The sequence below is a fragment of the Sus scrofa genome, chromosome 17 (genome assembly GCF_054392235.1).
Source record: "Sus scrofa isolate SSC_HxYL_T2T_F1_AM1 chromosome 17, Sscrofa_HxYL_maternal_Yorkshire_Landrace_v2.0, whole genome shotgun sequence".
In the NCBI taxonomy this organism is placed as follows: Eukaryota; Metazoa; Chordata; class Mammalia; order Artiodactyla; family Suidae; genus Sus; species Sus scrofa.
The window spans coordinates 46158663-46182971 of NC_139399.1; the positions used below are offsets into that span (position 1 = coordinate 46158663).

A 24309-nucleotide genomic window follows, 5' to 3' on the forward strand; every position below is an offset into this window, starting at 1 on the left:
GCGGCTCGGATCCCACGTTGCTGTGGCTCTGGCGTAGGCCGGTGGCTACAGCTCCGATTCAACCCCTAGCCTGGGAACCTCCATATGCCGCGGGAGCGGCCCAAGAAATAGCAACAACAACAACAACAAAAAGACAAAAGACAAAAAAAAAAAAAAAAAAGTTTAGCTGCGTCTTCAATTGTATAAGAAAAACAAACTAGATTTGCAATTGTTTTTAGCCAGGAATCTGTCCTTTGAATGAAATCTCATGAAACAACCCATTATGTAAAATAGGAAACCATGATAGTCAAAAGTAGATTTATTGTTATAGTTTAGTTTCAAAAACAAAAAAGTCATCCAGTGGTTATGAGGAGTCTAGGAAAACCTGTCCCAGTAATGCCAACTTCGAGGTAAAGGGCCGACTAGGGCAGCTGAGAAGTGGGATTTTCCTCTTGGCAGGCTTCTTCTCCCTTGCCTGGTCATGGTTTTCAGAGGAGGAGAATGTTCCTGGCCCTGTTGGGGGTTCCCATGGCCCAGAGCTCATAGATTTTTTGTGAAATCTCGACCTATTCCGTTTGAGAGAGTAGAATTCCCTCATCAAATCTTCCACTTCCCACTGCTCTTCCTTCAGCCTCCGGCAACAGTGCAGGGCAGCAGGGTCGATGGGGTGCGCTTCTGTGTTGAAGATGTAACCCCCAGCTCCCAGGATGCACTCCCCATAGGGGGTTATCACCGCATCAAAGGTGGAACCATTGTTGTGGATGAAGTTGGAAGGGTCAAACAGCAGGTAGAGGTATTTCACAGTCTCGGCCAGGAAGAAAGACTCCATACGGTTGTCAAGCTTGTGGTCTCGCAGATCTTTGATCTGCCATGTGGGAGAGGGAAGCAAATCAGGACAGCATCACAGTGCAGCAGAAAGCGTCAGGGGACCCCGTTAGGCATTCCTATTCTCCCACTAAGGGGCTGAGGGCCTTTGGATGAATCTCTTAACTCTTCAGAGCTTTGCCCTTTCCCAGTCGGCACCATCTCTTACCCAGGGTCATCACAACTGTCCGTGGGCTTCCATTTCCACCCTAAAGGATGTTTATATAACCAGTCTTACCTGTCACTCGTCCACGGAAAACCCTCTGTTTATATCCCACTTCCTACAGACTAACGTCAAAGTCCTTCTCTCTTTCTAAAGACAAATATCATACAAGATAACATATTCCATATAACACGTGGAACCTAATAGAAATGATAAAATAGAACTTATAAAACCGAAACAGACTCTAAGATTTCAAAACCAAACCTATGTTTACCAAAGGGGAACTGTGGAGGAAGGAGAGATAAATTAGGAGGTTGGAACTGACATACACGAGTAGATATAAAACGGGCGGGTCACAAGGACCTACTGGATAGCACAGGGAAATTGACTCAATACTGCGTAATAACCTATATGCTAAAATCATCTGAAAAGGAATGGATATATGTACATGCATAACTGACTTATTTGGTGGTATGCTTAAAATTAACGCAATTCTGTAAGTCAACTATATTCCAAAAAAATTTTTAAAACTAAAATCAAATAAAATCAGAGCCCCTATCAGGAGCTCCCATTGTGGTGCAGTGGAATTGACTCTGACTAGTATCCATGAGGATTTGGGTTAGATCCCTGGCCTTGCTCAGTGGGTCGAGGATCTGGAGCTGCTGTGAGCTGCAGTGTAGGTCAGTACCTATAGCTCCAATTCAACCCCTAGCCTGGGAACTTCCATACGCCATGGGTGCGGCCTTAAAAAAGCAAAAAAGAAAAAAAAATCAAAGTCCTAACAGGTCCTTTGTGATTTGGCTCCTGCCCCTCCCTGGCCATCTCTTCCTGCTCTCTCCCTGGCTCCCAGAGATCCAGCCACACAGCCCTTCTCTTGGGTGAGCAAGCACACGCCCACCCCTAGTTCTATACACTGTTGTTTTTTCAGCCTGGAGCACTTCTCCTTCAGACATCCTCCCTGTCAGCTCCTTCACTTCCGTCAAGCCTCTGCTCAATTGCTGCCTCATCTGAATGGTCTTCCCTGGCCTCCCACATGTTATAATAATCTCCTACCCCCTTTATCTTATCCTTTTGGGATTCTAAACACTGACTTTTAATGATGTAAAAATTTAATCTTCTTTTTTTTTTTTTAAGGCCACACCCTTGGCATAAGAAAGTTCCCAGGCTAGGGGCTGAACTGGATCTGCAGCTGCTGGCCTACAGCACAGCCACAGCAACACCAGATCCAAGCCATGTCTGTGACCTACATCACAGCTAACAGCAACGCTGGATCCTTAACCCAGTGAGCGGGGCCAGGGATCGAACCTGAGTCCTCAGTGACACTAGTCAGGTTCATTACCACTGATGGACAATGGGAATGCCTTATTTTTTTTAAATGTAGCATCATTTACTTATCTCATCCTCACTTAATGGACACGAAGGTGGTTATCAGGATTTTTGCTCTTTATGAGCAACTAATTAGGAGTCTTTATGAAGAAAAATTCATACTGAGTTTACAATCAGGGCTGAGTAAGTTTACTTGCTACATCCATTTATTTTAGCTTCTCAGATTGAGCAATGTATTTTTTTAAATAAAACTAATTCTCAGTAGATATCTATTTTACACAAAAAAATGACTAAAATATGGACTTGAAGTACCAAAAATTATTGTTCTCTTGTCCTGTTTGCCAGAGTCCAAGGAGTCAGACGCCTATTCCCATCATTCATTTTGGAAGGGCTCCAAAGGCTTCATTTTCGTGGAAATAAATCAAGAGTTCCTAAAGCCCCAACGGGCTCATCCACTTTGGCTTTTCACAAAATACAGCATATTAGAAACTAAAACATATCATTGCTTTATATTTCTCCTACACATATAGGTCTTTTCTTTAAAAATAAGTATCTGTGTTTTACTTTTGGAATATAATCATGTTACAACTTTTTGAAAAAGAAGGGTTTTTGTTTTTAATACCACACCCTAAAAAAACCTCTATGGGCTTTTTGGTGAATTTTCTTCCATGATATTTGCTGACACATCTGGTTTTTCCATGTCCGTAACCACTGTTTACATCTTGCCTGCTTGGGTCCTCTAAGGATGTGACATGGCTTTCATCCTTGACTCTTTCAATCCATTCTGCACAGAGCAGCCAGGGTGGATCTTTCTAAACTACAAATCAGACATATCTCTGCTCTGCTGTAAATCCTAACCAGGCTTCTCATGCCAAGCAGAACAAAATCCAAACTCTTCCCCAGGGCCCTACATGATCTGGCCCCTGCTGACCTTGGGGACTGCATCTCCCCCCACTTCCTCCTTGCTCACACCTTTCCAACCACATGGGCCTTCCTTCTGTCTCCTAGATGGACATTCACTGTTTTTCCTACTAAAATGTCAGCTCAGGGCTTGGTTTTTCTTCACGGCTATAACCGCCTAGCCTGTGAAAGCCACTCATAAATATCTGGAAGACCCAGTAAGGCTGTTTTTAATGACCCCTGGGTTTGCACATAAGGCTACGGAACTCTGTATTTCTCTTCAATAATCCATTTTATAGGCCTTTTCACAAAATGTTTCATGAAACTCACCCTTGCAAAGTAGCCTATTCAGACAGCTAAAGGACTCCAAAGCACAGAGAATCCAAGGCCATGGAGTCAAGACCCCTGGGAACTAATCCCAACTCAACCTGCATTAGCTCCGAGACCTCTAGCAAGGCTCTCAGCTTCTGTTCCTGTCTCTCCACCTATAAATAAAGGTATTACTTACATCTCTAAGGTCCCTTCCAGTGCTAATATTCCAGAGGCTCCCTGGCAGCAGGGGGAGACATTTCCCAACTCTCGGGCCCATGGAAACACTTACTGTGGCAAATCCACATTCCACCTTGCTGATTTTTTCGATGGATTCCACAGCATCTCTTCCGAGTTCTAAGAGGGTGGGGTCCCCCGTAGCACGGTAGAGATACATTGCGCTCTCAATGAGTTCTGCAAAGTTCAAGACAGACCCTGCTCACCCAGTGGCTGATCAGGGAAGGCCTGGGGCCTGCCTGGGGCAGTGAGGGGCTCCTCCCACCATACCTTGTCCACGGGGTCCCAATGAAGGGGGAACCTAGGACAACTCATTTAATACTAATCTTCAGAGCCAGTATATACCCAAAGTCTGAAGCTTTGTGAAAACCAGCATTAAAACAGACCTTCGACTCCCATTCCAAGAGGGGCCAGGCAGCCAGGCTCTGAGACAGGGAGGGTGACAGAGGTTGCTGCCTATCTCCCAATATCTATTCCTTCCTTCTTCCTTAGTAACTGAATAGCTAACTTTACCCAAGCACAAGACTGCCTGGACTAACAACTGTTCCCAGTAGTCAGTGTGGGATTAACATCCCTGACACCAAAGACAGCCATACAGGACCAGAAAATCAGAGGGAAATAAATTTATATTTGAATTAAGCTACTACTTTTTCTCTGTCACTTACAACCTAACCCAATCCTAAAACTTAGAGCATGAGCCTGTCATTATAAAGCTCTTTCCAAGCTAGGATGGACAAAAAGATGAAGGTGAAGATATTCAGGAATCAACTTTCAATCTAGCCAAGATGCTGCCATCAGTTCACTGTGCCCAGAACAAGTCAAGAGTCTTACCCTACTCTACACCACACCTGGAATTTGATGCTTAGACATGGATCCCGTCATAAGATGGCTATTAGCCAACGGGAGCTGGTCCAGATGAGAATATTCATTCCAGAGAAATGAAAACGCAGCAAAATGTGTTTACAGCTTTCAGATATCTAGAGCTATTATGGAAATGAAAGATTTGACCTCTAGGGTGGGCCCAGTGGGTAGAAGCTACAATTCCATAGACTTCCCACTTTTGCTTTTTTTTATTTTTTGCTTTCCAGGGCTGTATATGCAGCACATGGAATTTCAAATATTTGGAATCAATTTAGGGGTTAGGGGTTAGGGATCAAATTGAAGCTGCAGTCGCTGGCCTACACCACAGCCACAGCAACGCCAGATCCGAGCCACATCTATGACCTACACCACAGCTCACGGCAGCGCTGGATCCTTAACCCACTGAGTGAGGCCAGGGATCAAAGCCTCGTCCTCATGATACTAGTTGGGTTCATTACTGCTGAGCCACAATGGGGACTCCAGACTTCCAACTTCTTTACTGTCTTTTCTCGGAGAAGAAAGAATGCCTCACCCCTCCCTATACCAACCTCTCCTCCTGATGTTCTACTTCCTGTTTCCTCCTGGCCCTTGATCGGCACTTTTCTCGCTTTTGATTTATTACCTCAAACTCTATTTCTTATTTTTGGAGAGAAGATTGCCGCCTATCTCCCCAGTTTCCTCCTACTTCTCCTTTCCCTTTATCCCACAGGCCTCCAGACACCTGCTAATCTAACTGCAAATATTCTAAGACACAGACTGGGGTACATTTACTAGCAGATGAACACACTGTGCGTGTTCAAAGACAGAAAAGACGGTGGCCTCATGGGAGGCTTCTCCTTATGCTTCTGGCAGCTGGCTGGCTCAGTGTAGCCAGGACCAAGCATCTCATTTCTCGTTTTCTCTTACTCACATGGGCCTGCATAGGCTAATGACTGCTTTAATTTTCTGTATATCTGGCCAACTCTTTAGAAGAGGGTGACAGCCCAAAGCTTAGATTTGGACTTAGGGGGAAGTAATGGCCCACAGAGGCTTTTAGGCTTGGTTCAGTGCTCCAGCACTGCTGGTCAGATACATGGACCAGGGTGGCAGGCACTGGCCTATCTAATTATAGAATAGCACTTATCTCCCATTTGCTATTGCTTTGGGGTAGGAAGGGTCACTGGACTAAGGCATTCCTGGATGCCTGGCTGTGGTGCCTTCCTTTCCACTGTGCCTTCCTGCCAGCCTATCCTGCAAACAGAACAGATTGCCTCTACAAGTAGTGAGCCTCCTGCAACTGGTGGTAACTGAACAAAGACAACAAAACCACTTGGCTGGGCTATTACAGGGGGATTTCCATCAGAAGACCTCTCAGGTTCCCTCTAACCCTAAGAATGCACAAGTCTGTCTTACATTTAATCTTAAACTGTCTTCATCTCATCTATTGGTAACACGGGATACAATACCATCTGAGCATTTGCTTTTTTAAAAAAAAAAAAACAAAAAAACAAGGAGTTCCCATTGTGGCTCAGCGGTAATGAACCCAACTAGTATCCATGAGAACGCAGGTTCGATCCCTGGCCTCGCTCAGTGGGATCTGGCATTGCTGTGAGCTATGGTGTAGGTTGCAGATGCAGCTCAGATTCCCCGTTGCTGTGGCTGTGGTGCAGACCGGCAGCTGCAGCTCTGAATTGACCCCTAGCCTGGGAACGTTCATATGCTGTGGGTGTGGCCCTAAAAAGAAAAAAACAAACAACAACAACAAAAATGAATAAATGCATGAGAAATACTAAAAATGGCAACCCCTAAGGAATCAAAAGTGCCTAATTTGCTCTTTCCAGTTGCTGTTTTACTTCCTCTTCTGTTCCCCCTCCAGGACCCCTACAACAATCATTTAAAGGATTAGAGGGTAAGAGGAGGAAGGAAATGGGGTAGAGAAGGGCAGAATGGGCAGAAGCTACTAGAAGGCCCACCCCACATCTGAAAGGCATTCAGGTGGGAAGAGCCTAAAACAATAGTAATATAACTTATTTGGGGGGCGGGGGTGACTGTGTGCTGACTAAGCTTCCTTCCTCTGTCCGCCTTTCCCTTCCCCGCCTCACAATGTTGAAGTTTCCTTCAGTGAATCAGAAGATCGGAGCTGGAAAGGAACTCAGGAGAGTTATCAAGTATGTAGTCCCTTCCTTCTCTAAATCTTGACTTCTAAGCTGCAAATGGGGAGGTGGACGAGAAGAGATGATTCATTCCTAAAGTTCATTCCAAAGTTCTAACTTCCCATAGATGCCTAATTTATCTGACCTGACCCACCAACTTACAAATTTGGTTTCCACGTCTGAAATCTTGGTAGCAGGAACTCCAAAGGTGTTGACCTGGCTTTTTCCATCTCACTCACTTATCCAAGAGCAGAGTATGTAGTTAGGACACCTGGGTTCCATTCCTAGCTCCTACACTTAACTGCCTTGGGCAAAGCCATTTCAACCCACTAGGCTTCTGTTTCCTCCTCTGAAAATATGGGGATAAATAATTCCTAGCAGGAAAATCATCCAGAGCCACTGGAAGAAGCAGATGGGGGGGGGGGGAGCTTTGAGCACTTGCAAGGGAGGCATGGAGCCTCATAGAAATGTGAGGTCTGGGGTTTGGAGACTCAGAGCTTGTGTGCCAGAGATGGACCAGAGATGCTGCTTACCCGGCCGGAGTGGGTAGCCCTCTCGCTTCTCCACTGTATATCCCTGAGGAATGTTGTAGAATTCTGGGAGCCCCCCAAACTGCTTCCAGACGGTGTAGTAGTTGAGGAAGGTTCTCATGGCATTGTCAATGTCCCCAATGAGGCTCTGTAGGAGAGAAGCAGTTGTCAGACAAGCAGCCACTAGGCAGAAAACCCACATCCCCAAACCCCACACAGGCCCTCAGGGAAAAGAAGAAGCAAAGGCTTACGAGCCAAAAAGATCTGCCATCAAACCCTGAGTCAGCTACTGACCCCTCATTCAGCCTCAAATCAGAAACTTGACTTCTCTGAGCCTCATCTATAACAGGCAAAATACAGTATATGTTTTATGTTGTTGTGAAAGACAGAGGTTGTATACAAGTCCTTGCCCACCAGTACATGCTCAGTCAACCCTGGCTACTAACAGTTTTTAAATAGATAAGTCAACCCATCTGATTCAAAATTCTAAGAATAAGAAAAAGTTGGAGTTCCCATTGTGGCTCAGTGGAAACAAATTCCACTAGTATCCGTGAGGATGCAGTGGTCCGGGATTTTGGGTTGCCATGAGCTGTGGTATAGGTCGAAGATGCAGCTCAGATACCCCATTGCTGTGGCTGTAGCATAGGCCAGAAGCTGTAGGTCCAATTCAACCCCTAGCCTGAATTTCCATAAGCCGCAGGTGTGGCCCTTAAAAGCAAAAAGAAAAGAAAAAGTTGATTGTACTAAGACTCACCCTGACCCTGGACCCCAGCGAATAACCACTTTGCATTAGTTTGTAAACATAAGCAAAGATGTCTGAGTGTATATTATTTTCCCCGCACTGAATATAGCTTATTAAATACACTGGTCTATGGTTCCCTCTATTCATTTAATAACATATCTCGATTTTTCCATGTAAGTACATAAAGCACTCCCTCCTCCTATTTATATAGTTGCATAGTTCCATTGCTTGGACTATGATTGAATTAGTTTCCTATTGAGAGTTGGCTTGGTTCCAATATTTCGCTATTGGTTGTAATAATCAATGCTGCAACAAATAACCCTACACATGTCGGCTGAAACATATGAGAAGTGTATATATAAGAAAAATTTCTAGAATTAGGACTGCTGAGTCAGGGGATATATGTATTTATAATGTTACTAGCTGCTACTAAGCAACAATCTTTTTTTTCTTTTTTAACTATTTTAGGGCCGCACCTGTGGCATATGGAGGTTCCCAGGCTAGGGTTCAAATCGGAGACACAGCCGCTAGCCTATGCCACAGCCACAGCAACTGGGGATCCGAACCTTTTCTGTGACCTACATCACAGCTCATGGCAACGCCAGATCCCCAACGCACTGAGTGAGGCCCAGGATTGAACCTGCATCCTCATGGATCCTAGTCGAGTTGTTAACCACTGAGCCAGCAAGAGAAGTCTGGTAGCTATCCATATTAATATAAGCTCACAGAAAAACAGCCAACCTTCTTGACATTTTCATCAGATTGTGTCAGGGGTAGAACTTGACATTTCCCAAACAAAATTCTTAGTTTCCTCGCTCCCCAGCAAGGTTGCCTCCCTACACTCACTTCTCTCCTTCTCAGTAAATGGCACCACTTCCAATGATTCTACTCTAGCCAGATGCCTATGGTCATCCTTGACTCCTCCCTCTCCCCCAACCACCACATCCAAGTCCATCAGCAACTCCTGTCAATTCCCTCTAAGACGTCAAGATTTTTCTATCTCCAGAGCCACCACCTGCGCACTAGCATCTTGACTGGGGTGACCTCAAAGGCCTTCCCACTGGTCGCACCACTAGTCTTCTCCTGACCACTCTCCCAAGGCATCCAGAGGAACTCTCTTACTGCAGTCTACAGACCTTAGCGGCTTTCCACGGGCTCGGCATGAGGTCAAGACACCGCACCGTGGCCCTCAAGGCCCTGTACGACCTGTTCACCGCTGACCTTCCCTGACTGACCCTTCCCTTTCCTGGACGGTGGCCATACTGCTTTTGTTTCTGATAAACACTCTTCTCTTTCCTGCCTTGTGACCTTCACACCTCATGTTTCCTCTGCCTGGAATGTCATCCCTTAGCCTCGGTTCTTCCCGTATCAGCTTGAGCATCACCACTTCTGAGAGGCCTTCTTATCTGAAGTAGGTCCCCATCCAATATCCTCTCTTGAGCCCCTTATTTGTATCCTTCATTACAACTTATTATTCTGTGAACTTGTCTAAGTTTTTGTGTCTCATCCTCTATAAACTTCATGAGAGCAGGGCCTGGAAGACAGCAGGCACTCAAATATCTGTTGAGCTAACGAACAAATTTAACTCTAAGCCTTGTTTCTTCATTTATGAAACAATGTTTACCTCAGTGTGTTATGATGATTCTGTGTAAAATGCCTGGCACATAAATCACTTTTTCGCGAATACCTAATGTAATACATCTACCTGCCGGACACTGAAGAGATGTTCAATAAATGTTACCTGTTAGTGTTAGCATAACCTCACAGAGAAGGGACCCCTTCTCAAACTGCGGAAAGTGTCACGCACAATGCACACAAATCCTACACAAACCAAGATGGCAAAGTGTGGTATATACATACAAGGGACTATTATTCAGCCTTAAAAAGAAGGAAATTCTGACACATGTTACAAGCAGAAACCTTGAGGACATTACGGTAAATGGACCAAAGAAGACAAACACTGTATGATTCCACCTCTATGAGGCACCTGGAGTGGTCAAAATCACAAGGATAGAAAATAAAATGGTGGGGAAGTTCCCTGTGGCACAGTGGGTTAAGGACCTGGTGCTGCTGCAGCTGTGGCACATGTCGCAACTGTGGTATGGGTTTGATCATGGACCCAGAACATCCATGTGCCACAAGGGTGGCCAAAAAGAAAAAGAAAAAAGAAAGAAAACATAACGGTGGTTGTTAGGGGCTTAGAGGAGGAGATAGGGAATTATTGTTTGAAATGTATAGAGGTTCAGGAGTTCCCTTCATGGCTCAGCCACAATCCTGACTAGGATTCATGAGGATGTGGGTTTGATCCCTGGCCTTGCTCAGTGGGTTAAGGATCTGGCATTGCCACGAGTTGTAGGGTAGGTCAAAGATGTGGCTCGGATCCCGAGTTGCTCTGGTTGTGATGTAGGTCGGCAGCTGCAGCTCTGATTCGACCCCTAGCCTGGGAACTTCCATATGCCGAAGGAAGGGAAAGGAAAGGAAAGCAAAGGAAAGGAAGGGACGGGACGGGAAGGGAGAAAGAAAAGAAAGAGAGAGAGAGAGAGAGAGAGAGAGAAAGAAAGAAAGAAAGAAAGAAAGAAAATGTATAGAGATTCAGTTCCACAAGATGAGTTATGGGGATGGATGGTGGTGATGGCTACACAGCAGCATGAACATAGATACCAGTGACCTGTAAAAGGTCAAGATGGTAAGTTTTATGTTACATGTATTTTACCCACCATTTTAAAAAAGGGAAAAAGTATAGTCACTTATTTTTTTCTTCATTACTGGGTATTTGGACCATTTCTAGTTTTTCTTTGTCATGAACTTTGCTGCTAGAAATATCTGTACACAGGTTGCATCTTTCCCTTTTGAGTTATTTTCCTGGGGGACATGCACAGAAATGGCATCATGCAAAGTCAGACGGCATGATCAGTTCCATGGCTGGGATGTACAAGCAGGTTTTCTAAGAGGAATGTAGTCACAAATAGGGTTTTTTTTGGGGGGGTGTCTTTTTTTCTTGGTCTTTTTTTAGGGCTGTGCCTGCAGCATATGGAGGTTCCCAGGCTAGGGGTCTAACTGGAGCTGTAGCTGCCGGCCTACACCACAGCCACAGTCACAGCAACACAGGATCCAAGCCGCGTCTGCAACCTACACCAAGAGCTCACAGCAATGCCAGATCCCTAGCCCACTGAGCGAGGCCAGGGATCAAACCCACAACCTCATGATTTCTAGTTGGATTCATTAACCACTGAGCCACGGTGGGAATTCCCACAAATAGTTTTAGGGAAATAGATTTCCAGATCCTCAACTTTCCTAAAATGGATCTGCCTAAGAATATGTTTGTAACACCAGGCAGGCTATCCATTCTGTATCTTACACAACCATCCTTATATTTTACCAGAGCAAAGTGTACCCACCAACAATCTCCAACCTTACTGTGGAACTGTCCTTAGGTATAAAAACTTCCTGAGCACTGAACCAGGTAAAATTTAAAATACTAGTGTAGGGAGTTCCCATTGTGGTGCAGCAGAAACAAATCCGACTAGGAACCATGAGATTGTGGGTTCGATCCCTGGCCTCGCTCAATGGGTTAAGGATCCAGTGTTGCTGTGAGCTGTGGTGTAGGTCGCAGACACGGCTCAGATCCTGAGTTGCTATGGCTGTGGTGTAGCTGGCAGCCCCAGTTCCGATTAGACTCCTAGCCTGGGAACCTCCATGTGCCATGGGTGCGACCCTAAAAAGACAAAAATAAATAAATTAATTAATTTAATTAAATTAAAAAAAATAAAAAATAAAATACTAGTGTAGGTGTAGAGAAAAATTAATGCCTTTAACCACACAGTAACAAATCCTTCTGCAAATGAGACAGCTTTCAATTCCTGGCTTTCAAAAAATTGAAAGAGGAACTGGTCAAATTGTCAGCAGAGAGAGCGCTTTAAAAAAAAAATTTTTTTTTTTTTTGGCTGCACCCATGACATGCGGAAGTTACCAGGCCAGGGACTGAACTCGAGCCACATCAGTGACAACAAGTCCTTAACCGCTAGGCCACCAAGGAAGTCCTTAAAAATATTTTTGATGATAGACCATTATGTGATTTTTTTAACCATATAAAGACTGAACCACATAATACTGCTACTTTTTCAGGTCAAAAATGGTTCAATATTGGCAATTTTATATGGTTCAATCTACTAACTCACTGATTTCAAAGAATTGAATGGTACTGCAATAATCAAACTCCTTGCAGCTCCATCTATTTATTTATGTGCATTGGCTCCTAGGCACTTGCATCTAAAAAAATGAAAAGCAGGAATAAAATTGATGCCTAATCATGCCCTGTTTTAGCAACATGTATTATTCATGCACAAATACACAAACTGCTTAAAAATTTTAAAAGCCCCAAAAATCTCATTTAAGAAATGCACTTCAAATAAAATTGCTTTCAGGTTTATTACCATAAAAAATTATAAGCTATAGGGAGTTCCTGACTTGGCTCAGAGGAAAATTAATCCCCCAACTAGTATCCATGAGGATGAGGGTTTTTGATCCCTGGCCTTGCTCATTGGGTTAAGGATCTGACATTACCATGTGCTCAGGGTGCAGGTTGCAGACTCGGCCTGGATCCCTAGTTGCTGTGGCTGTGGCACAGGCCAGCAGCTGTGGCTCTGATTTGACCCCTAGCCTGGGAATTTCCATATGCCATGCCATATATATATAAATGCTATAAATGTTTTTAAATCACTTACATACTAATGGTAACTAAATCCAGAAGAAAAAAATTTAATACTCAGAGCCTATGGTCAGAGGAAATTTTAAAATATAAATTTCTGGAGTTCCCGTCATGGCGCAGTAGAAACGAATACAACTAGGAACCATGAGGTTGCGGGTTCAATCCCTGGCCTTGCTCAGTGGGTTAAGGATCCAGCATTACCATGAGCTGTAGTGTAGGCTGCAGGCATGCCTTAGATCTGGCATTCCTGTGGCTGTGGTGTAGGCTGGCAGCTATAGCTCCAATTCAACCCCTAGCCTGGGAACCTCCATATGCCAGGGTGCAGCCCTGAAAAGACAAAAAAAAAAAAAAAAAAAGACATAAAATATAAATTTCTATGTAGGAACAAATTTTGTCACAGAGACATATAATAGGGTGATCAAGAAAATGCTTTTAGCATAAAATATAATAATTAATATAAAATCCTGTTGGGGTAGTAGAATGGAAATATGAGTTGAAGGAGAAAAAGGAATGGTATGCAACTATTTAAACTCATGATTTAAAATATACAAGGGGCTCTATAATTTTTCAAAATTCTTTAGAAGACAATCAATAAAATTTGAAGATCTTAGAAGATTTGGACCAATATTTAATATTATCTGTAAATTCTCTCTGAGCCTCTTTACATAAATATGTAAAATGAGAGGGTTGGCTAAAAGTATATAATGGGGAACTAGTTAAATAAATGTCCATACCTCTATTCAATGGAATATATGCAACTGTTTAAAAAAGCAAAATTGATATATATATATATGTATATATATATATGTGTATATATATATATATATATATATCAATAAAGAATGAGGAGTTCCTGTCGTGGCTCAGTGGTCAACGAATCCGACTAGGAACCACGAGGTTGCAGATTCAATCCCTGCCCCCACTGAGCGTGTTAAGGATCCAGCGTTGCCATGAGCTATGGTATAGGTCGCGTTGCTGTTTCTCCGGCATAGGCTGGCTGCTCCAGCTCCGATTAGACCCCTAGCCTGGGAACCTCCATATGCTGTGGGTGCAGCCCTAGAAAAGGCAAAAAGACAAAAAAAAAAAAAAAGAGAGAATGATCTTCAAGATACATTCAGGGAAAAAGAATAAACAATATTCCTATTTATGTAAAGAAAAAAGGGGGAGATAAATATACATATAACTAAACAGATTTCTGGAAAGATATTCAGAAGCAGAAACCTGACAATAAGGGCTGGACTGGGGAGAGACTCTTGAGGGTGGAGGCCTGAGACTTATTTATCACTCTATTTCTTTTTGTGCTTTAAAAATATATCATCATCAACATGTTATTACCTTAGGATTAAAAAAAAAAAAAGTAGTTTACAAAAATATTTTAGGACACCCAGTGGGTAGATTAGATGGGCTCCAGGATCCCTTCCAGCTACAGCTCTATCACCCTGTGTAATGGAAAAACATAATGATGGCAAGCAGAGCAGCCCCAGATGCTCTCACACCCTTCCTCAGGCCGGCTGTCAAGAATGAGGAATGTGACAGAAATATCCAGTGGAGAAACGGTGGTTGCCAATGGCTATTACCACCCAGCCCAGAAAGATGCCGTCTGCTTTAAGTGGTACAACATTCCATAACAAACTGGAAGTTCAGTGCCTAACACTTTGAAGCTTCCCTTGGAAAATTTGGTTAGGCAGAACTGCAAATCTGTTTAATTCACTCTAAGCCTCTCTCCCATCCCAAGTCCGATCGCTTCTGACTGGCACGTCAGAATGGGCTTGCTTTGTTGGTTCCATAGAAAAATGACCACCCTCTCTGATCATTCCTACCTGAAGACCAGGCCAGTAGGCCTCCAGAGACTGGAAGACCGGCATGGACACAGTCCCCTTGTACATCTGCACCCACAGGTACCAGTCATCGAAGCGGGTGTAATTCCGAATGGCTTTGTTATACTCTGCAGAGGAATAAGATAATGGACACATCAATGATGTGGGAGACAAAAGGCAGGCTTTGTCAACAGACCTAAACATTTGAGAGACTCTAGGATGGCCTAGCCTCAACATAGACAAGGAGGCACAGAGGAAGGAGCACAGGTTCTGGAGTCAAACTTCCAGGCTCAAATTCCAGCTCCAAGGAGTTCCCTGCTGATCTGGTGGTAAGGACTCTGCTTTCACCACTGCAGCCTGGGGTTCAATCTCTGGTCTAGAAACTGAGATCCCACATCAAGCCCCAGCGTGCGATGGCCAAAAAAAAAAAAAAAAAAAAAAAAAAGCCAGCTTCAGCTTTTCCACTTGCTAGCTGTGACCCTGGGCAAGTTTTTCCCTCTTAAGCCTCAGTCTTATTATCTATAAAGCGAGGAGAGTAATATTTTATACCTCATGGGATTGTGCAGTCATTTATTCACTTAACAATATTCACTGATCATCTTCTAGGTGTCAGGCACTTAGAAGATGATAAATAAGACAAAGTCCAGCCCTCAGGGAGCTTATATGCTAGAGGGGACTTGGACTTAAAATTCCCTCTTGATTGTAAATCTATGAGAGCTCGGGTTTTGTTTTGTTCATTGTGGGATGCCCAACACGAAGACAGTACATAATAAATATGCACAATATCATCTGAATGAACAAAGTATCAAATATACATGCAAATAAGTAAGACAATTTCAAATAGTGTTGTAAGGATTAAGTGAAAGAGTCTATGTTCAGTGCCTGGCACAGTACTTGACACATCAATGGTACTCAATAAATATTTGCTGAATAAACGAATGATAGCCATAATTATTATTAAGGGTCCAATAATTCCTCAATAGCATTATTACTATTGTCTGAGGACCTGGAGGGTAAAATGTTTTTATTCAGTAGGCATTAATCTACTAGCTACCTCCTACCAAGCACTGTGGGAAGTACAAAGACAAATGAGGCCTGGATGTCTCACTCAGTGGTCAGAGCTGTAATTGTTATGACAGTTGACTACAAGAAAGATGCTGAAGGCCCTAAATTCTGAGGAAGGATCAGGTTTTTTCCTGGGCAAAGTGACATTTAAACTAGGCCCTGAAGGGCGAACAATTTGGATACACAAAGGCAAAATAAAAGGTCTTCTGGGCAAAGGAAACACCACCAGCAATGGCCAGGAAATGAAAAAATCCAGGGCTGCATCCAGAGAAGCCAGCGTGGTACAGTTGGCTCTTGCAAGGAGGTACACAGAGGTGTGGTGGGCCTCCACTGGATGGTGTAAGTCCATGGTGGCTTTGGATGCAGACTCAGACTTTCAGAACTGATTCTGTAGCACCTGGGAGCAACTGAAAGTTTATAAAGAAACTCCATGTCAACAGGAAAAACCATGGGGAAAAGCCTTCTGACCCTGCCCTTTTTACCTAGGAACATGGCCATGAGCTTCTTATCCTGAAGAAGGATGGCTCCTTTCACCAGGTACTCAAAGTAAGAGTCCACGCCAGCCCCAATGCCCGCGTCCTGGGCCACCCACTTGCCAGTGAGCACGTCGATGTGGTTGCCAACCTGGGAGAGAGACATGTGGTCCCAAAGGAGGGCCCAAGACCAAACAAGGATCCCTCCACACCCTTGCCTCCTGAGATACAAGGCAGGCACCCTGGGACTTCCTGGGAGACAAGAAGGGTTGGGGGGCAAGGCTGGATTGTGGCCAGCTCTTTTGCATATCTGTATAGTGGGGGTGCATCTCATGCACATTTAGGACTTAATTATACACACTGGTCAGAAATTGAAATATTAACAATGACTTGGAGTGTCCATGACTTATCTGGAGTGAATGTGAGCTGGAAGATGAGAACGTGCCGTTCCCACAACCTGTCTCTGACTTCTCAGCCCCCAGCACATGTGTAATTCCAGTGTCTAAACACACAAAACATACTTCACGTATTTCCATAAATCGGCTCAGGAAGGACACCCAAGAAGCTGATAGAGTAGTTCCTTATAAGGAAAGGAACCGGGGGGCAGGGCGGGGGGTGGGGGAGAACTATCCATGAGGATACAGGTTCGATCCCTGGCCTGGCTCAGTGGGTTAAGGACTCAGTGTTGCTTCACGCTGTGGCATAGGTCGCAGATACAGTTCAGATCCAGTGCTGCTGTGGCTGTGGCGTAGGCCAGCAGCTGCAGCTCCAACTTGATCCCTGACCTGTGTTAGTTTGGGTCCTTTCAGGGGCAGACCCCCAGCAGGGAAGACAGGAAGTAGTTGATTTGGAAGGTGAGTCCCTGGAAACTGGCAGGGGTAGGGGGAAGTGAGGCGGGGCCATAAAGAGTGTTCCATCAGGCAAGTTACCCCAATGGGAACTGGAGCACCTTCCTGCTTGGCAGCTCTGGAGTCAGGGTCGAGCACAAGCCTCCACATTATCCCACCCAATGGCTGGGAATCAGGCTGATTATCCACCATCTCCCATGTATCAGTCACTGAGTGAGAACTGCTCTGGAGCAGCATTAAGTCCCAGCACTTCCAGCCAAAGGCAAGCAGAGCAGGAGCCAGGCACCAGAGAAGGCCCTCAGGCAAGGAGACATGGGTGACAGGAGTTGGAAGACAGGCCAGTGTGCGCAGAAATGGTAAAGGGCAGAGAGGAGGTGGGAAGGGCAGCCCCGGAGTCCAGTATGGTCCCAGCGCTGGAGGAAAAACTGGCTGTGTCGAAGGCACGAAGGGCTCCAGAGTGGCACTTTCTTAAGGAATTCTCAAGGATTCCTCACACAAGTTTTACTGTTCAAGCTGACTTAGAACCAGACTTTGCATAAACGTGCCTCCACCTGAATCACACTCAGACACCCCAGTCTTTATAAGTCATAATGACTCAGCAAGGAGGTATTAATACATCAACATTACTGCTGATGTAATTGTGGATCAGAAAGGTTGAGTGACTGGGCCAGGGTCACATAGTCTCGGTGTAGTAAGGCCAGGCTCAATCCCAGTTCTGACTAAATCTAGTGCTATTTCCTACACAGCTTTGGCTCAATTACTGTTTGTTTCACTGGATTATCCAGTTAAGGAGCTGAAACCAACCTTAGAGATTATCTGGCCCCAAGTGTGTGTTAAATGTCCATGAATTAATAGGTTCAGAGAGGAAAAGGAAGCCCTGGGGTCAAATGAATTTGTGAAATGTTAAGTAAAGTTAAATAGATGAATTTATCATAGGATTTCATAACCTTTAACCTGCTCATGTTCATTATGACTTTACTATAGGATATTTTATATAGTGTTTCCTAATCTTAATTGATCACTATCATTTTTTTCGTGGAGCAGCCATTCAACACCTCACAGATTTGGTTCTTTTTTTTTTTTTTTTTTTTCTGTTTAGGGCCACACCTGCGACCTATGAAGTTCCCAGGCTAGGAGTCGAAGCAGAGCTGCAGCTGCCAGTCTATGCCACGGTCACAGCAACCCCAGATCCAAGCTGCATCTGTGACCTATGCCACCACAGCAACGCCGGATCCTTAACCCACTGATCGAGGCCAGGGATCAAACCCATATCGTCATGGACACTATGTCGGGTTCTTTATCCACAGAGCCACAAAGGGAACTACAGATTTGGTTCCAAGGAATACAGTTTTACTAACAAAAATATCTATAAATGAGAGCCAGACAGGCTGACAATCCAAGGTCACCAGATAAGCAAGGGACAGAAAGCAGATGACCTACTTCTAGAAATCAGCAAAACACGAGAAGTCAAAGCTTAACACACTCCTTTTCCTGCCAGAGGATGTGCTCTCACGCTCTCCTCCCCTCTGTACCAAAGCATGAACTGGAGGCTTGGTCTGCTTTCAGTGTCATAAGCCTAAGTCCTGGATCGCTCCTGAGGTCACCTTTAGTTTCTGGAGTGCAACTTGTTGCTCAAAGCCCTGAGCCTTACAAACAGGGACCAAGGTAGCCAACTTGACTTAGGAAGGATGGCAGTGGACCTACCAGCCCAATATCTGACCGGCTCTCCCAGAGACGCATCAGGGCCACTCTGGCCACATCTTCAAACACGGGGTCACCAGTAAGGCTGCTCAGGGTGGCAAATTCCACAATGAAGGTCCCAATCCCTGCCGTACAGGTGACAGGAGTCTCTCCTGGGTTCACACCATGAAGCAGGTTCACTGTTCCATATGGCATGCCAGTAGGGGTCTGAAATGCTAAACAATCGCAAAATTAAGACTCGAGGGAGTTCCCGTCATGGCTCAGCAGTTAACAAACCCAACTAGCATCCATGAGGATGCGGGTTCAATCCCTGGCCTTGCTCACTGGGTTGAGGATCTAGTGTTCTGGTGAGCTGTGGCGTAGGTCGCAGATGTGGCTTAGATCCCGTGTTGCTGTGGCTGTGGCATAGGCCAGCAGCTTCAGCTCCAGTTCAATCCCTAGCCTGGGAACCTCCATAGGCCCCGGATGAGGCCCTAAAACAAAACAAACAAAAAAAAATTGACTCCAGACAGGGAGGGTTGGACACAGGCCCAAAGCCTAAGGTCTTGACTAGCGCTTCCCTTTTGTCTCCTGGGTGATCTGCTTGAGACTGAGCTCGAGAAGGATAAAGGTCACAACTGGAGGGCCCTTAGTGGTCACCTAGCCCAGATGCTGCCAATTCGGCCCACAGACCTCGGGCTCCTGCCTGTGGTGAGGAGGGAATCGGTGAGCTGTGCTCCAGGGTGTCATATTGCACGTCTGCTCACTTTAGCTAGAACAGCTCTACTTGTACTTAGCTTACACTATGCCTTCAGAGGCCAGGCAGGTCACTTAGTGTGAATCAGGCAGGGTATAAGCCATAGGCAGTGATGGGGCTGGTGGCCCAATGAAGAAGCCATTCATGTAATTTTTCAAACATCATTCTGACCAAATGAAACCTATCTGCAGACCATAAATAGCCCCAGAAGAGCCAGTTTAAGAGCTTTGCTTTAAATAAAAAGTTTCAGGGAGGGGCTACTTTTTTTTTTTTTTTTTTAAAGGATATAGGGAGTTTCCTCATGGCTCAGTGGGTTAAGGATTCAGCATTGTCACTGCTGTGCCTCTGGTTAGTTCTGTGGCTTGGGTTCAACACCTGGCCCAGGAATTTCCACATGCCATGGGTGTGGCAAAAAGAAAAAGAAAAAAAGGCTATAAATCATGAAATTGATGTGGTCCAATCCTCAGTTCATAGGTAGGAAAAGTCATGCTGGTAAAGAAGTGACTCAAAGGTCACACAGAGAGAGCCAAACCAAGCTGGGAAGGAATGAATGCCCCGTGCCCACTCTCTCCCCCTCCCCGCCACAGGCCCTGGGCCCACCCCACCTCACCCCACCCCAGTGCCTTCCGATTCAAGGCAAGAAACTAGACAGCAAGCCAGAGGCAGAGATTTCCTCTCCGGGCGGAAAGGTCAAACAACCCCAGAGCAGCCTGTGCGTCACCAAACTGCGAACAAAGTTGTCAAAATATCCAAGAACCATAAGGTCCAGCAACTTGACCGTAAGAGGAGAAACTTGCTATCTCGGCAGACATGAGTGGCAAGTAAGGAGACATCGAGCCACAACCAAGAAGGGCTCAAAGGAACAGTGTGGAGACGTCAGGCTGTGTTAAAAAGAGGAGGGAGGGACAAAATCTATTTCTCGACCTAAATGGGAGATACTCTGGTGAAAATGCACTTTCCAATGTGCAGATTCTCAACGCAAAAAAAAAAAAAAAATTTTTCATGAAAGAAAGAAAGGCAGAAAAAGGAAGGAGCAATGAGGCAGAGTTTCTTCCAGGACTGAGTCACACAGGACATGATGTTTGCAAAGAGACATTCAGGCCATAAGTGAGACCTGAACCCAGCTCGCTCACTCTCCTCAGCTCTGCCCCAAGGATGAGAGGCAAGTACCGCATGAGAGGGAGAAGTGAGATGGCCAAGAGGCTGGTGGAAAACACAGCGTGACGTGTTTGGGTGTGAACGGCTCTCAGAGCCTCCACCACACCCTGAAGAGAACACAGTGTCCAGTTGATGCTGTTGAGCCCAGCTACTGCCCTACCGGACAAACACTGAGCCTTGGCCTGCAGCCCTGGACACGGCTTAGTTGCAAAACAAGTCCCTCTCGTTTCAGTGGTGCTTGAGGTTCTCCAAGAACTTTCTCCTTTCTGACTGACCTCATTTTATGCCTCCCCAAAGGGAGGCAGGAATTATGACTCCTGTTTGATTGATGGGGAAACCGACTAAGGAGAGGAGAGGCTTGGTCAAGCTAATGGCTGGCAGAGCTGAGTCTAGAACCTGGGGTTCCTAACGTTCAGACTAAGGCTCTTCTCTAGAACCCTTTCATTCCAACAGTATGTGGGCCTAAGAGGGGGCAAAAGCATGCACTCGGATAAGGGCAAGAGCCTTCCACTTGCCAGGGAATGGTAGCACTCCCAGCAAATGATAATGAGGTCAGTTCCATCCTAGTCTAGCCCTCAAAATGCCCAGGACTCTCCTGATTTCCATGGTAGGTGCCAAGAGGTAGAAATACCAACTATTTGGGTGACAAACACCAGCAAATAATTCTGCATTGCCACCCTCTTCTCCAGCAACAGAAGTAAGACCTACTGGACTTCATCTCTTCCCCGTCTTGACATGGGTCTTACCTGGGAGGAGTTTCCGGGCTGCCTCCTCAGCCATCCTCAGAAGAGGTCCGGAGCAGGGCCATCCAGCCTCCACTTCCACCCCAGCCTTCTTTGATAGCAGGTGAGCAGACAGAAGTCCTCCTACCACTACAGATGGTACAAAAAGCAAGAGTCAGAGTCCCAAGGACCAGTCTTGCCCTTGTACAAATTAAACCTAAATGCTCTGTTCAGTGGCTCATTGGCAAGGAGCTAGTCACCCAGTGAAAGAAGAGTTCTTAACTCCCCATATTGGTAGTGTTAAGTTTACAAAGTTTTTCTTTTTCTCTTGGTGAGTCACAGAAATAATCTTTTTTTTTTTTTTTAAGTCCCTACTGTATACCAAGCACTAGTTACTACTGTGCCCTCTTCAATTGAAGATACCAAGGTTCAGAGAAGTAAGTGACTTGCCCTGGGTCTAGAAGGTGGTAGGGCCAGCTCTGACTCTGAAGTTCATGTTCATTGCACTTGGTCACTGTCTCCCAATCTTGCCAAAACCAAGGGAGAGAGAGGAGTATACTTATTATCTTCATTTTATTCATTTTTCTACTTCAACTTAGTACATAATATTTAGGATTTATAAAAAGACACAAAGGTTATGTATCTGGAAATACGGCTAAACAGATATCCTGAAAAAAACTGGTGACCTTGAGTTTCAGTTTTCCTATCCTCCTGGAAGACCAGGAATAAGAGACAAAGTCAGGACCTACCCAAAGTGGGGAGTCTGATAAAAGATCCCTCTATAAAGTTGGGATCTAGAAGAATTATATACCCTGTGTAAGGAAGAACTGAAAATAAACCCCACATACTTCCTCTAATATATAGTAAGGAAAACTGTATGCCTCAAATCTCAATGCCAAGTAAGGGGAATGAAAAAAAAAATCTCTCCTAAGAACTAATAACTACAAAGTGGTACTCACTAAGTTTTAGAGACTGAATTCACACTAACAGGGTAGTCTAGAAAAACCTCAAACCTTTAGTATAAGGTTGTTTTAGCAAATAATGCCTCTAGCTATATGGCAGCAGTAAACATAAAACATATCTGAAAAACCCACATTCAACCAAGAATCCCACAGGAAAAGTCTAGGCAATGAGTTCCATTAAAAAATAAACAGATCACAGAACATAAAAGAAACAAAGCATTATGAGTAAGAGTCAGGAGAAAAGACAGTAGAATAAGATTTCAGATACTGGGATTTATCAGACACTAAATAAAGTATGTGTAATATGTTTACACTGAATAAAGTATGTGTAATATGTTTAAAGAAATAAATGAAAGGTTGGAATGCAGGAGTAAGTAGTTTTAGTAGCAGATAAGATACATCTGAAGAGAGAACTGGTAGACTTGAAGATAAACTCAAAATAAATTATCCAAAATGAAACACACACAAAAAAGACAAAATGCTTTTTAAAAAAATACAGAAGGGACTTGGATCCAGTAAGAAGGTATAACATATTTCCAGCTGGAGTTCTAAAAAGAGAAGAGGGAGTAAATGGGGGAGAGGCAATATTTGAAGAGAAAATGGTTAAGAATTTTCTAAAACTAATGAGTGATATCAATTCTTAGATCCAAGAGTCCCAAACCAAGTGATAAAAAGAAAGCCACATTTATATATATTTGATAAAATTTCAGAATACCAAAGGCAGGGGGGAGTCTTAAAGGCAGTAAAATCCATGTAATAATGATTGTTAAAGTAGGGTGATGGGTACATCCAATTCATTATACAATTTTCTCTACTTTTATGTATTTTTGAAATTTTCCAAACTTAGAAAGTTTCCAAAGTTTCCAAAATTTAAAAAATCTTTAAAAGGAGGGGGCAGCCTGAGTGAAACATATATGCAAACAGATTATCAACAAAGAAATAACAATTAGATGGACAGATTACTTCTTAATAATGATAATGAAATCAGAAGACAATGGAAAAATTTCTTCAACATGCTAAGAGAAAAAGAAAAATCAGTCTGGAACCATATGCCCTTCAAAAATACCACCCAAAGGTCACTGGGAATTCCCTTCGTGGCTCAGCAGTTAACGAGCCCAACTAGGATCCATGAGGATTTGGGTTCGATCCCTGACCTTGCTCAGTGGGTTAAGGATCCAGTGTTGCCATGAGCTGTCGTGTAGTCCAGCGGCTGCAGCTCCAATTCAACTCCTAGCCTGGGAACTTCCAACTCCTGCCATGGGTGCGGCCCTAAAAAGACAATAAATAAATAAATAAATAGGGTATGAAAAGAGAGAGAGGAAAAAATATAGTGAAGATGGAACAAATAGCACAAAGTTATACCCAGAAATGAATGCAAGTATATAAGTAATTGCAGTAAATGTAAATTGATAAAATGCTTCAATTAAAAGAAAAGATTGCCAGAATGGATAAATGAACAAAATATAATTATATGCAAACTACAAAAGATATATCTAATCATAAAAATACAGAAAGAATGAAAGTAAAAGAGAGGAAAAATATATGGGGCAAATGTCAACCAAAAGAAAGCTGATTGATATAATTATATTCATATCAGAAAAAAAAATATAAAGATAACCGTAATATAGATGACAAACTAAGCTCAGAAGTTCTGTGACAAAGCAATGAACATGGCCTCAAACTCAGGTCTGATTCCTAAACCAGAATTTTATACCATGCTGTCCCCTCTGCTCCCTAGTCTTTTTAAAATTTATTTTATTTTTTTTCCTTTTTATGGCCACACCTATGGCATATAGATGTTTCCAGGCTAGGGGTCGAACTGGAGCTGCAGCTATTGGCCTATGCTACAGCCACAGCAAAGCCAGATCCGAGCCGCATCCGTGACCTACACCACAGCTTGCAGCAACACCAGATCCTTAGCCCACTGAATGAGGCTGGGGATCAAACCCACATCCTCATGGATACTAGTTGGGTTCTCAACCCGCTAGGTCACAACAGGAACTCCTCCCTAGTATTTTTTTTTTTAATATTTATCACATACCTGTAATACAAGTTTCACTGCAAATAACATACAAA

At 44.1% G+C, this 24309-nt stretch overlaps 1 protein-coding gene across 7 annotated transcripts in view; it reads right to left on the reverse strand.

The window, feature by feature from the left end:
• Positions 1-280: 280 nt before the first annotated feature.
• Positions 281-24309, reverse strand: part of EDEM2 (ER degradation enhancing alpha-mannosidase like protein 2) — a 32033-nt gene continuing 8004 nt past the window's right edge. For 2 of the 7 annotated variants that reach the window (XM_003359958.6, XM_085003715.1), the window contains 7 exons: positions 21296-21421; positions 18659-18870; positions 16116-16257; positions 14572-14696; positions 7305-7449; positions 3834-3955; positions 281-844 (listed from right to left, as the gene is read on the reverse strand). In XM_003359958.6, the coding sequence (XP_003360006.2) occupies positions 344-844; positions 3834-3955; positions 7305-7449; positions 14572-14696; positions 16116-16257; positions 18659-18870; positions 21296-21421 (1373 nt within the window). In that variant the 3' untranslated portion in view covers positions 281-343. Of the gene's footprint in view, positions 3956-7304; positions 7450-14571; positions 14697-16115; positions 16258-18658; positions 18871-21295; positions 21422-24309 lie in introns of all 7 variants that reach the window. The other 5 variants (XR_014832247.1, XR_014832249.1, XR_014832248.1 and 2 more) reach the window with 5 other exon arrangements.